Source organism: Carcharhinus amblyrhynchos, chromosome 35 (genome assembly GCF_965287045.1).
Source record: "Carcharhinus amblyrhynchos chromosome 35, sCarAmb.v2.hapA, whole genome shotgun sequence".
Taxonomy (NCBI): domain Eukaryota; kingdom Metazoa; phylum Chordata; class Chondrichthyes; order Carcharhiniformes; family Carcharhinidae; genus Carcharhinus; species Carcharhinus amblyrhynchos.
Window position 1 is genome coordinate 143720 of NC_137358.1, and position 14075 is coordinate 157794.

Here is a 14075-nt window from a genome sequence, read left to right on the forward strand (position 1 = left end):
GCTGGAGACAATACACATCTCTTTAGCCTGTACTTAACCCTCTCTCACTCACATTGTCTGTACCTTTAAGACTTGATTACGTGTAAAGACTCGCATTCCAACCATTATCTTGTAATTGAGTTTGTGTCTGTATATGCCCTGTTTGTGTTTACAACTCCTCACTCACCTGAAGAAGGACTGACACTCTGAAAGCTCGTGCTGCAAAATAAACCTGTTGGACTTTAACCTGGTGTTGTGTTTTCACTGTGCTTACCCTAGTCCAATGCCAACATCTCCACAGAAAAGCTAGAAGCCAGCAGTGGTTCTATATCTACCTCAAAGTGTGCTGAAGCTCCAGGATGGGGAAGTCAAAGTTTCAATTCTCTATTGAAAGGTCTAAGTCACAACAAGTGTTGCAAAGCTGCAAGACCCAGCACCATGTGAGCATACTTATTTTCTGTATTAAGCTTGGAATATGGGTGTATGTTTTTAGAGGTGCGTGTGTTAGAAGAGTATTTGAAGCTGTTAAGGGTTATACAATATCATGCTTGTTTTTTATCCCCTGTTTGTAATTGGTAGAAATTATTGTGAATTGCTTTATTTTGTGTTAACAGTATTCTTAAATAAAATTTGATAAAAGCTGCCTAGTGGAACAGTGCAGCACTCCCTCAGCACGGACCATCTGACAGCGCAGCACTCCCTCAGCACTGACCCTCTGACAGTGCAGCACTCCCTCAGCACGGACCCTCTGACAGCGCGGCACTCCCTCAGCACTGACCCTCTGACAGCGCGGCACTCCCTCAGCACTGACCCTCTGACAGTGCGGCACTCCCTCAGCACTGACCCTCTGACAGTGCGGCACTCCCTCAGCACTGACCCTCTGACAGTGCGGCACTCCCTCAGCACTGACCCTCTGACAGTGCGGCACTCCCTCAGCACTGACCCTCTGACAGTGCGGCACTCCCTCAGCACTGACCCTCTGACAGTGCGGCACTCCCTCAGCACTGTCCCTCTGACAGTGCGGCGCTCCCTCAGCACTGACCCTCTGACAGTGCGGCGCTCCCTCAGCACTGACCCTCTGACAGTGCGGCGCTCCCTCAGCACTGACCCTCTGACAGTGCAGCGCTCCCTCAGCACTGACCCTCTGACAGTGCGGCACTCCCTCAGCACTGACCCTCTGACAGTGCGGCACTCCCTCAGCACGGACCCTCTGACAGTGCGGCACTCCCTCAGCACTGACCCTCTGATAGTGCAGCACTCCCTCAGCACGGACCCTCTGACAGTGCGGCGCTCCCTCAGCACTGACCCTCTGATAGTGCAGCACTCCCTCAGCACTGACCCTCTGACAGTGCGGCGCTCCCTCAGCACTGACCCTCTGACAGTGCGGCACTCCCTCAGCACAGACCCTCTGATAGTGCAGCACTCCCTTGATATTTTCCTTCCAACAGTGTAGCAGCACTGATTCTGTCCTATCCCTCCATCAGTGGATTTCTCCCTTGGTACTGGTCTCTGACAATGCTTGCACTCTGTGTCACTTTTAATTATCTGCTTATGTTGAGGGGGTGGTTTTGATTCTGAAGACAAAGTGTTATCATTAAGCTACAAATTACATCAATCTCACCCTTCACTTCTGTTGTTTAAAGTGAATTATAAACCTTCAGATATTCACAAACTACAGCACCATGGTTTTTCTTCTGCTCTGAAACTTTCTACACACTGTCCTACACAAGCTTGTTCTACTCCTCACTACATACATTACAACTTTCAACTATGAACACCCATTCCCCCATTGAACCTAGGCCGGCGTATAATCTATTTTTCTCATTTAAACTCTGAATGCCAACACATATCATTCAATTATCTGTCAGAGTTTTTGTGATGATAGTAATGCAATTGATATAGAATGCCAACAGTGCAGAAGGCCATTAGACTCATTGAGTCTGCACCATCACAATCCTATCCAGACCCTATTCCCATAACCCCACATATGTATCTCACTAATTCCCCCAACACTAAGGGGCAATTTAGCATGGCCAATCAACCTAACCCATCTTTGGACTGTAGGAGGAAACTGGAGCACCCAGAAAAAAACCAACACAGACATGGGAAGAATGTGCAAAAGTCCACACAGACAGTGCCCTGAAGCTGAAATTGAACCCGAGTCCCTGGTGCTGTGAGACCGCAGTACTAACCATTTTGCCACCATGCTGCGCATGCCTGATGGGCAGTGTCAAGGTGCCCCTGGACATTGGGATTTTGCCCCTTGGACATTGCCGGGGGCACAGGCTGGCACTGCCCCCTTCACACCCAAAACTGTTGTGAAAGCAGCAAAACATCCTATCTTCACATTTATGCCAAAATAGAAAATATTTTCAGGTCGAGTCTTTTTTACAGAATATACCTTGGTGTTCTGGTCCAGTACCCTGACAGATATCCTCACAACTTCATTTAGATTATTAATATAGATGGTAAGAAGCAATGATTTGAACACATTTCCTTAGGGAATCCACTAACAACTGTTCTCACTGCAGTTATATTAATAAAATCCTGCCAATGCAAATGCAACTAATTCCTGATCCAATTTTCCAACTAATCCATAGCATTACGTAGCTGTCTCTGTGATACTTTATTCACTACACATCACTTGGTAAGATCCCACCAGGTGCCCTTGGAACCGAAGCCCAGCCACAGCTCGTAATTTACAGGAACTGAGTTATTTACTAAAATCTCTACAATTTTGTCTGATTTCTTCCAAGTGTGTGCTTACCCGGCCAAGGTAGCGCCAATCCAGCAAATCAGATAGTCGTTCTGTACGATTTCTCTGAATGATCCGTTGCCGACGTGATTGTTGGGAGAAGCTGTAGAGGAATGAGGTTAATTGATTGCAGCATTCATCTAGGCTCTTATAACGGCGATCCAGAATATAGATCCCTGTCAGAAAAGTGTCAGTAATTTTAGCTTTATAATTTCCTCAGATAGGTAAGATCAAGTAGGGTGTTTCTGAGCATCAGGTGAGCAGGTCTCTCTTGGATTCTCTGAACATCACTGAACTCATGTCTATTTAAAGCACTTAGTATCTAAAAGGATGTAATTTCTCTCTTTCTGACGTTCAAAGATTAATTTTTCTAGACAATTGGAACCGACACATCTATGAGTATTTAATTCAGAGAATAATGGAAAGAGGGCACCCAGACTGGAGGGGTTTATTGTGGGCCTGAATACTGATAGAGCCAAAGGGCACTGATTACAGAAGCTCACCATATGCAGAAGGATCTGTGATGTGTCGTTCCATAAAGCAGCCAAAGCCAGACAAATTAGTGGAAATACTAGGAATTCCCAACACCGTGCATTCCGCTAGGAGAGAAAGGATTGTTTAGAAACAGAATTAAAACCATATAAACATTAAAAAGTGATTCTTACACAATGGAATCATACCAACCAAAACCCTCCCAGCTTCAATCACCAGTCTATGCTAATTACAGTGTGTGGGGCTATAAAATTAGACTCAATGTTTTGATTTAGATTCCTGATCCCTATCCCATTCATCAACAGACACCACATGTGACTTTGATCAGACTGATCACAGGGCCAGTTAACACACATTCTCTGATCCGACAATTTGATCAGTCTATTTGAAATCTGTCTGGGATCTGTCTTAAGATAGATTACAAACACCGTGATTGATGAAGCAGGGAATAGGGTTGATGAAGCTGTATAGGGAATTTAAAAGTCTGTTCAAGAGCGAGTTAGCACCAGAGTCCTTGAAGCTATACCCAAACAAATTACTTTCTGCTATTTTCCATAATGACTGCCAGGATTTTAGTTTTTGTTTATAAAATATGTTCTTATTTTTCTTTGGTGTGCAAGATTATCTCAGATTAGAATAAGGTAGACAAAGAAAAACTGGTTCTTCAGCTAATGGTACAAGGACACAGATAGAGCATGAAATTCAGGGAGAATGTGAGCGAGATCACTTTTACTCAGTGAGTGATAATGACTTGGAATTCACTGGCCACATGGTGGAAACAGAGGCAATCAATGATTTCAGAAAGATTAAATTAAAAAGAATGTGTGGCATTTGAAGGAGACAAACTTGCAGGGCTATGGGGATAGAATTGGGAAATGGAGACAACACAGACTTCATGGCCAGAGTGGCCTCACTGTGCCATAAATCACTCTGGATTCCAATCTTCACCTTTAGGCAAATATCCTCTGTTATTGTGTTATACTTTTCTTTACTCCTTCATGAGATACGTGTATTGCTAGCTAGGCAACATTTGTTACCCACCTCTGATTGTCCCTGAGCAGGTGGTATGAGCTACCTCCTTGAACTGCTCCAGTCCGAACAAAGGCAAGTACAGCACAGGAAAGGCCCTTTGGCCCTTCAAGCCCGTGCTGATCATGATGCCCCAACTAAACTAAAAAACACCTTCTGCCTTACTCAGACCGTATCTCTCTATTCCTTCCCTATTCACGCACTCATCCAGATGACTTTTAAATGTTGCTAATGTGCCTGTTTCCACCATGTCCCCTGGCAGTGTGTTTCAGGCACCCACCACTGTCTGTGTGAAAATCTTCCCCCATGTGATGCAAGTACACCCACAGTGCTGTTCGGAAGATTGTTCCAGGATCTTAACCCAGCAATAGTGAAGGATAGTGATATAATTCTAAGCCAGATGTGCAACCTGGAGGGGAATCTTATTCTATTCCTGCTCTTGTGGGAATTTGTAGGTAGTACTGATTTCACGTCAGCTGGCCTTATGTGTCTAGACGGTCAAAGTCCTAGGTTTGGACATTGTTGTCAAAAGAGCCTTGGTGAGTTGCTGCAGTGCAACTTATAAATGGTACAGCCTACTGCCTGTATGTATTGCTGGTGCAGAGAATGAGTATTTAAGGTGGAGGTTGGGACAATCAAGTGGGCTGTTTTGTGTTGGATGGTATGGAACTTCTTGAGCATTATTGGGCAAACTCTCTTCCAATCAAGTGGAGAGTATTCCATCACATTCCTGATCTGTGCCTTGTAGATGATGGAATCAGGAGTTGATTGCCACAGAGTTCCAAGTCTCTGATCTGCTTTACTAAAACATTAATGTGTTTATTCCAGTTCAATTTTTGGTCAATGGCTATGCAAAGAACGCTAATGATTAATGGTTGGTTATTCAGTGGGGGGTTGGGTCGTCAGTTGGGTAGATAGTTGGTTCCGTGATGCAGAGCAGCATCAATTGCACGAGTTTAATTTCCCTCTTGGCTGAGATTATCCCTAAAGGCCTTGCCTCCACAACCTTGCCCTTGCCTGAGGTGTGGTGATCATCAGTTTAATCACCACCAGTCAGTTTCCTCTTAAATATGGAGAGCAGCCATGGTCCTCTGACTATGGCAACTTTTATTCAGCGATAGTTAAGCCATTGAATGTCAAGGAAATATGGCTGGATCATTCATTGGATCTGTCTGGTAAGAATATTACTTGCTACTTATCAACCCAAGTCTGGATGGTGTTCATGATTAACTGCATAATAAGATGGACTACTTCAGTCTCTGAGGAGTTGTAAATGGTACTTCTGTCTTTTTTTAAAAAACATTTTTACTCCATTCTGAAGTTACCAAGTCAATGCACAGAGTGGACTGGATGGACCTAAACCCACCTCTTGGCTTGCTCCAAGTTCAAATTGAATCCAATTCATGGTCCCCACAAGAGAGACATACAAGATTCAAGCCGACAAAAAAGGACATTGCACCCCCATTGGCCTTGATCTAACACGTGAGCTTAGCCAAAAGGCCAAGAAGTGATCTCACCTCTGACCTTGCGATAGAGAGATCATAGATGAAGCAGCTGAAGATGCTTGTGTTGGAAAACTACCCTGAGGTAACGTCCTGGAACTGAGATGATTGATCTTTGTAGTAAAAAAGTTTACCCAGGTAAAAGGTTAATGTGGGTCAGTACCACCCACACAGAAAACATGAACCAAACCTCGGAGCTATTCTAGTGTCAGACAGAGCTATGTTTTAGAATCATAGAATAGAATCACAGAATCCCTGCAGTGCAAAAGGAGGCCATTCAGCCCATTGACACTGTATTGACAACAATCCCACCCACGCCCCACGGGTTACATTTTTACCTGATTCCCAGCCAGCCAGAGCAGGCAAGTGACTAATGTTTTGTTTGTTTGAGCAAGTCAATGCTTTGAGTTTTCTGGATGTTCCGAATCAGCAGGACACAACTGTGGTCCTGTTCCTCAAATTCCAAGGATCACATGGCTACATCATCCCGTGTTTAGGTTAACAAAAGAGACACCACTTCCTCAATGTGTAGCTGGTCTCTGACAACCAACACCCCATTGTGAATGAGGATGCTCATGTTGTGAGATGCCATGATTCTTTAACGTTAATACTGTCCAAGGTGGCCAGCTTCATCTCCAATCATTAAGTTTGGTTATTTAAGGGCATCTATGCAATTCACCCCCTAAAAAGCTTGGCTTTTTTAACTAGAAGAAGATTTACAGCTTGTTAATAACATGTCACAGAAGTGTCCTACCTGAAATTCTGCCTTTCTCCTCTTTCCTTGTGTGGCCTTTTTAGCAGCTGCAGTCTTTCAGCTAATGGAAAGTCTGAGATTTCTCACTTAGTCCAAACTATTGCACATACTATTCTCATTGGATCTTCCATAACTGTTACAGTTACATTTATCTGTAGACAATAAGTTGCTGCCAACCAAACTTTTTGCAGTAAGTTTACTACACCATCAGTAAAGAAGCTTCACATTATTCCAATACATTTGAATGTGGAACCAGATGGTACAATAATACTCTTTCCAGGGAGCTTTTTGAAGGGCAGCACACCTTGGGACAGGAATTTCTGAATCTCCATGTGAAATGCACATGTGCCTGTGTGAAAATTCCTGGCCGATATTAGTAGAAATAATGGTCAATATTTTTGTAAACGTGCTAAATCCAGTAGCAAAGAACCAAGAAAATTACAGCACAGAAACAGGCCCTTCGGCCCTCCAAGCCTGCACCAACCATGCTGCCTGACTTAATTAAAACACCCTACCCTTCTGGACACCATATCCCTCTATTCCCATCCTACTCATGTATTTGTTGTTAAGACGGCCCTTAAAAGTCACTATTGTATCCACTTCCACTACTGCCCCTGGCAACAAGTTCCAGGCACCCACCACCCTCTGTGTAAACAATTTGCCTCGTACACCTCCTTTAAACCTGTGTCCCCTCATAATTGACTGTTTGTCCTGGGAGAAAGCTCCCCGATTACGGCTTGTGCCACACAGGACATTTCCTCTTTCCAACTACAAGTCCAGTTTAAGTGTTGAGCATGTACCACAGCACTCACCTGGTGTATAACCCCATGGTTCATAGTATGAAGGAAATACCCCCAAGTGACAGCCACGTACAAATTCTTCATAGTCAAGTGGGAGCAGTGGGCTTGTGGAACTCAAGAATTCTGGATGGAAAATCACCTAAACAATGAGAAAATGTTTATTTCCGTATCTTTCAGACTGAACACCCGTGCACCACCGTATACAGATATTACCTATCACTCACCGTTTGCTATGCAGTCTATTGGTCCATTTCACATTTATAATGAAAACTGTTTGTGAGTCCAAATGCCAATTTCAAGACAAGTGTTGAGTTGCTTGCCATACATATATGGAATTGAAGTGTAGGCTGCTCATATCTTGCTACTGCACCAGTGGGCCCTGGGAAAAAGTGTGTTAAGTTCCATCTTTGGGGAATAAAAGAGAAAGCTGCTTTTTCACTGCACATTTTTAAACATACATGTACACCAGAAATTACAGGTAGGATCGAGTGTGAAGGGCTCTGGAGGAAACACAGTGAGCATGCAAGTGGCAAGAAGAGAACATACAAATTAGGACAGAAGGCCATTTGGCCCCAGAAGCCTGCTCGACCATTCAATAAGATCATGGCTGATCCGATTGCGGCTTCAACTCCACATTTACACCTACTCCTCATAACCTTTCTCTCCTTTGCTAATCAAGAATCAGTCTACCTCTGCCTTAAAAATATTCAGTGATCCTGAATCCAACAAGTTCCAATCTTCAGGAAGCATGGTTGAGGAATGCCCCTGACTACATCTACACGAATGAAGTGGAAATGGCTGACAGCTTCAAATTTCTTGGTGTCCAAATCACCAACAATTTGTCCTGGTCCCTCCACACTGATGCTCTCGTTAAGAAAGCCAACCAATGCCTTTATTTTCTCAGGGGGTGAAGGAAATTTGGCTCTCACCAACTTTCACAGATGCACCATAGAAAGCATCCCTTCTGGATGTATCACAACTTGATATGGTTCCTCCTCTGACCAAGACTGCAAGAAATTAGAAAGGATCGTGAACGTAGCCCAATCCATCACGCAAACTAGCTTCCCATCTACTGACTCTATCTAGATTTCTCACTATCTCAGATAATTAAGGATCCCATGCTCGCTCAAACTTTCTTCCACCTTCTTCCGTCTGGAAAAAGGTACAAAAGTCTGAGGTCATAAAGCAACCAACTCAAGAACAGCTTCTTCGTTTCTGCCATCAGACTTTTGAATGGACCTACCTTATATTAAATTGATCTTTCTCTACGCTGTAACACTCCAGCCTGCACCTTTTCCTTTCATTTTTTCCTATGTGCTCTATGAATGGTATGCTTTGTCTGTATAGCATGTAAGAAACAATACTTTTCACTGTATACTAATACATGTGAAAGTAATAAATCAAATCAAAAATTCATGACCCTCAGACAAAAATAAATTTCCTCACTGCCATCTTAAATGAGGTCCTTCTTATTTTTAAACTGTGTCCCCTAGTTTCAGTCTCTCCCACAAGGGGAAACTTCCTTTCAGCATTCAGACTATCAAATTCCCTTAGTATCTTACTTGGTTCGATTAGATCATCTCAGTTTTCTAAACTGTAATGAATCCAGACCCAGCCTGTCCAAGCTTTCCCCATAAGATATTCTCTCTCTCAACTGCTTGCAATGCATTTACATATTTTCTTAAATAAGGACCATCAAAACTGTACACTGTACTCCAGGTATGGTCTCACCAACACCTTATACGGAAACAAAACATCCCAACTTTTATATTCCATTCCCCTTGCAATGCATTGCAACATTCCATTTGCCTTGCTAATCAGTTGCAGTATATGCAGGCTAATTTATCTGATTCCTGCACTAGGATGTTCAGATCCCTGTATACCACAGCAATCTTTCATCATCTGTGCTTCCTGCCAAATTGAACAAGTTCACATTTGCCCACATTACAGTCCATTTGCCAGATTTTAGCCCACTCCCTGATCCCATCTCTGACCCAATGATTTTGTGGAGAACACTTCTGATAGTCAAAGGCAGAAATGGCCTGGGCCTCAGGCATTTGGGGGGCTTTTGGAGACCAGCCACCAGCTCAGTCCCAATCAGAGGACTAGCTTCCAGCTCATTGGTAGAGGTGCAAAGGGATGCAATGGAACATCAGGCAGAGATTGGAGAGTCACTCATCAGAGTAGAATGCACAATGGAGGAATCCCTCTGCATGAGAACAAAGACAAAGAACAAAGAAAAGTACAGCACAGGAACAGGCCCTTCAGCCCTCCAAGCCCTTGCCAATCATGATGCCTTAACTAAATCTAAAAAACCTTCTGCCCATACTCGGTCTATATCCCTCCCTATTCGTGTACCCATCCAGATGCCTCTTAAATGTTGCTAATATGCCTGCTTCCACCACCTCCTCTGGCAGTGCGTTCTAGGTACCCACCATAAAAAAACTTCCCCTCACATCTCCCTTAAACTTTCCCTTTCATCTTGAACCTGTGCCCCCTTGTAATTGACACTTCCGTCCTGGGAAAAAGCTCTGACTATCAACCTATCTATGCCTCCCATAATTTTGTAGACTTCTATCAGGTCAGCCCTCAGCGTCTGTCTTTCCAGTGAAAAAAATCCTAGTTTACTCAACCTCTCCTCATTGCCAACACTGTTGAGACCAAGCATCCTGGGTAAATCTTCTTTGAACGCTATTCAAAGCATCCACCTCCTTCTGGTAGTGTGGCATGTGGTGGAATGATCAGCGCTCTTTCCTCAGCTGGAGTCCGAGGGTGGCACATGGTGTCATCAGCCCTGCAAACCTTCTGGTCTCTTAAAGGTCCCCAGCACCTGAGGGTGACTGAGGATGTCAGAGACGTGGTAAGTTCCTGGGAACCGTGCACCATGTGAAACATTGACATTCGATTGTCACACACCAACTGCACATGATGGAATTGAAGCACTTGCCAGCGAGTCCAGACACACCCAGGGGTGCACTCCAGCTGCAAAGCTCATGAATCTCCGAGCCTGGCTATCTTTGTCGAGAACAAAGTTTACATCATAATGTGCTCCTATCATTATTTACACCGCATAAAATGAGAGAGAAAACCACCACCCCCAAACCTCCCCTCCCCCCGATCTCCCAGAGTGGTTCTGATCTGGAAGGCATTACCTGGAAGTGTGGTGGAGGCAGGTTCAATTGAGCCATTCAAGAGGGCATTAGATGATTACATCAATAGAAGCAATGCATGGGGGGTGGGGGGGGGGTGTTGAAAAGGCAGCAGAATGACACTAAGTCATGATGCTCATTTGGAGAGTTGGTGCCGTCAATGAGTAAAATGGCCTCCTACTGCATCATAACAATTCCCTGACTCTGTGAAAATTATAAGTATTCATTTAGCTAACAGTAAATGAATGTAATCCATTTGGCCACTGATGAATGGGATTAATTATTAAACCGTAATTCTCCTTCACTGATGGGATGGCAGAATTGATGTGTCTTCTCCACTGTGATGTTAGTGTATCTTTAAGAAATTTTTTAAAATCATGTTCTCTGCAGCTATAAGCAGTTTTGGTTTCATTACTGCTGGGCTGGCTGCTAGAAGTCTTTTTATTAGTCCTTCAGTGGTTTAAATGGGGTGTTTTTATTTTTAGTCTGGGATTTTTTATGACCCTGTATTGTTTGGAGGAAGGTCATATGTTCTGGACAGTTTTTTTCCCTTCCTAGTGAATTTAAGGTTTCATTGTCTCTTATGGCTGGCAGCAATCTTGATTTAGAAGGGATATCAAGCTAAAAAGAATTGTTTCACTCTCTGCTTGATTTTGGAAATTCTGCTTCTTGCCTTCCTGGAGTACAGAATTTGCTGTTGGTGACTCAACCAGAGTCTCTCCCTGGTGTTTGAGAAGCTGTTCTGACTCTAAGCTTGTCTGCGTGTGAATCGATAGAACTGCAGCATTCATCCAAAGGACTCAGTCTCAGTATCACGTGAGCATTAGCCTTTGCTGTGTTAAACCTGTGGAAAGGTTTTTCTCATCTATGGGAAATTTTGTTTGATTAGAACATTTTAGATATATTTGTTAAGGGTTATACATTATCATGTGTTTGTTTGGTTTTGTTTGTAACTGATTAAAGCTGTTGCTAATTTTCTTTCCATATATGTTAGTTATGTTCTTAAATAAACTTTGTATGAGAAAAGCTCCCTAGTGGAATCATACCCGAGGTAAAACATATCATGCTTATCCTAGCCACATTCAAAGTGCAAAACTTACAATCCATACAGGCTTCATAAAATACTTTGGAGTTTCTAACCTGAATTATAACACCACTCTCTCCTTTACACTCCAGGCTGCATTCCTGCCTTCCACTTTGTAGCTTTTCTAAATTTGACACAGGGCTACTGAGTTGTGCCTATCCCTTTAACAGCACAAATTTAGAAATCTGGATTGTTGCTGCTTCCTGGGTGATGAGGTTTGTGTCCTGTGTTATTGATCTGGACCCTGTCCACTGTAGTGGCATCACCAAGTCAGTATGCATTCCAAAAAGGAGCCCCCGAGCCCTATTAATTGGTCCTCCCACACTTCATCATACCCTTCTCAGGTAGAATTGATCTGTATTACAGGATGCAGTTCCACCCTCTGTCTCACTGACCACATACCTCCGCTGCAGGTAGAGATATTGCCTGTTTTTCTTCAGCCTCTCCCACTAATCTTGGATCTTGCCATGTCAGAAATTGACACTTCCCCTGCAATCCACAGCTGAGAGGCGTCTATGATTCACGTGGATCTGTATCCATCCCATCTGCATGCTGTGTGCACCAGCACCTGCAGGTAACCACCACCATAATACCCTCTACAGCCCAGTACAGAGCCCATCTTGGAATATGTAGGACAACTCTACATAACAAGCTGTGCATTTTTCCTGTGGAGAACACAGCCCTTGCCCCTCCTTGCAGCTGGAATCCAGCTTGCTTCCAATGATTGCTCCTGCTGTATGCCCACTGCACTTCTCCAGTCTCCGAGTTCAGACTGTGAGGTTCACATAGCCCCCAGGCTGCCTATGATCTAGGACTTCTTTCCATTTTGGAGCAGGAATGTCTGTACATTCAGCAGGACATTCTGCTGTATCCAGAACTTTATTTGGGACCTTGACATGCTTCAGTTTCCAAAGCAGATGATGGACACCAGTAACCTTTACAAAGCACTGCAGCCCCAACCCGTTTAGTGTTTATTCAACCCATTCCTCTTGCCATACTAACTAGCACCCAGCACATAATTAGCCAATACAATGCATCTATTATCTCAGCAATCACTTCTTTTAAGATCCTAGGATGAAGTCCAGCAGGGTGAGGGATAAGTACCTTCAAAACATCATAAAACCTGGAGCTCTCGTCCTAATCTACAGTGGTTCAAGAAGGCAGTTTACCATCGCCTTCTGAAGGGCAATCAGGGATGGATAGTAAATGCTGCCCTAGCCAGTAATGTCCACATCTCACAAAAACATAATGAAAATACACATAATCATAATATGTTGCTGGAATTAAAAGCCTCCAATGGAGTGGACTAATATTGAGGTAAGAGTTGAGAAGGCTTCAATTGAAAAACGCACCCAGTCCAGTTGCTCACCTTCACTCGGTCGTTGGGATGGTTGAACAAACCTATCCGCCGGATCGTGTTCAGAATTGGATCCGTAGAGTCATCAAGCATGTTATGAGTACAAATTGGAGGCAATGAGTGGCGCTGAAAATAGCAAGAAATATAAACTTAAAGAACCACTGAATATTACTCCAAAGATTAGCACATTTCCATCTTTATAAAATCTGCCAAATTTAAAATATAAGGCAGAAACTTTTCAGGGACAGGAAGAAACCATTCTGCCCCTAAGGTCTGTTTGATTTTTAGTTAGTTCAGGGTTAATCTGTACCTCAAATCCATTTACTAATTTTTTTCACCCATGTACTAGATGTTACAAGGGAATGTGACAGTTCATTTGGATAATATGAACTGATCAGGGAGCCAGCATAGATTTATAAAGGATAAGTCATGTCTGATGAAGACAGTTTTATTCTTTTGTGGGGTAGACAGGGAGTTTAATTTTAATGATAATGACCACCAGAGGGCATTTATCAAAGTTCCACAAAAAGAGACTTCACAAAATAAGAACTATTAAAATTCCAGGCAATAATTAGCCTGTCATAGATACAGTAGGTAACTCCAATTGTTGGGATGTTTCTAGTAGTGTTCCCTCAACAGATCCTGGGGCCTTAGCTTTTCACTACATTTATCAGTGATTATATAATTCCTAAAAGAAAATCAAAATACTGCAGATGCTGGAAATCTGAAATAAAAACAGAAAATGCATGAAAAACCCATCAGGTCTGGCAGTATCTGTGGAGAGAGAATTCGAGTATAGGAGCATGGATCTCTTGCTGTAGTTATGCAGGGCATTGATGAGGCCACATCTGGAGTATTGTGTCTTACCTGAGGAAAGATTTTCTTGCTACGGAGGGAGTGCAGCAAAGGTTTACCAGACTGATACCTGGGATGATGGAACTGATGTATGGGAAGCGATCGAGTTGGTTAGGATTGTATTCGCTGGAGTTTAGAAGAACGAGGGGAGATTGCACTGAAAGCTACAAAATTCTAACAGGGTGAGACAGGCAGACGCAAGAAGAATGTTCCTGATGTCCAGAACCAGGGGTCAGAGTCTGACAATACGGGGTGAACCATTTAGGAGCGAGATGAGGAGAATTTTCTTCACCCAGAGCGTGGTAAGCCTGTGGAATTC

The 14075-nt window shown here is 43.4% G+C and overlaps 1 protein-coding gene across 1 annotated transcript in view; it reads right to left on the reverse strand.

Annotated features, from left to right (window-relative positions):
- LOC145361488 (glycogen [starch] synthase, muscle-like) overlaps positions 1 to 14075 on the reverse strand; it is an 89510-nt gene that overhangs the window by 21705 nt on the left and 53730 nt on the right. Inside the window, exons 11-14 of the mRNA XM_080217300.1 lie at positions 12914 to 13027; positions 7324 to 7450; positions 3238 to 3333; positions 2747 to 2910 (exon numbers count right to left, since the gene is read on the reverse strand). Coding sequence (XP_080073426.1) covers positions 2747 to 2910; positions 3238 to 3333; positions 7324 to 7450; positions 12914 to 13027 — 501 coding nt within the window. The remainder of the gene's footprint in view (positions 1 to 2746; positions 2911 to 3237; positions 3334 to 7323; positions 7451 to 12913; positions 13028 to 14075) is intronic.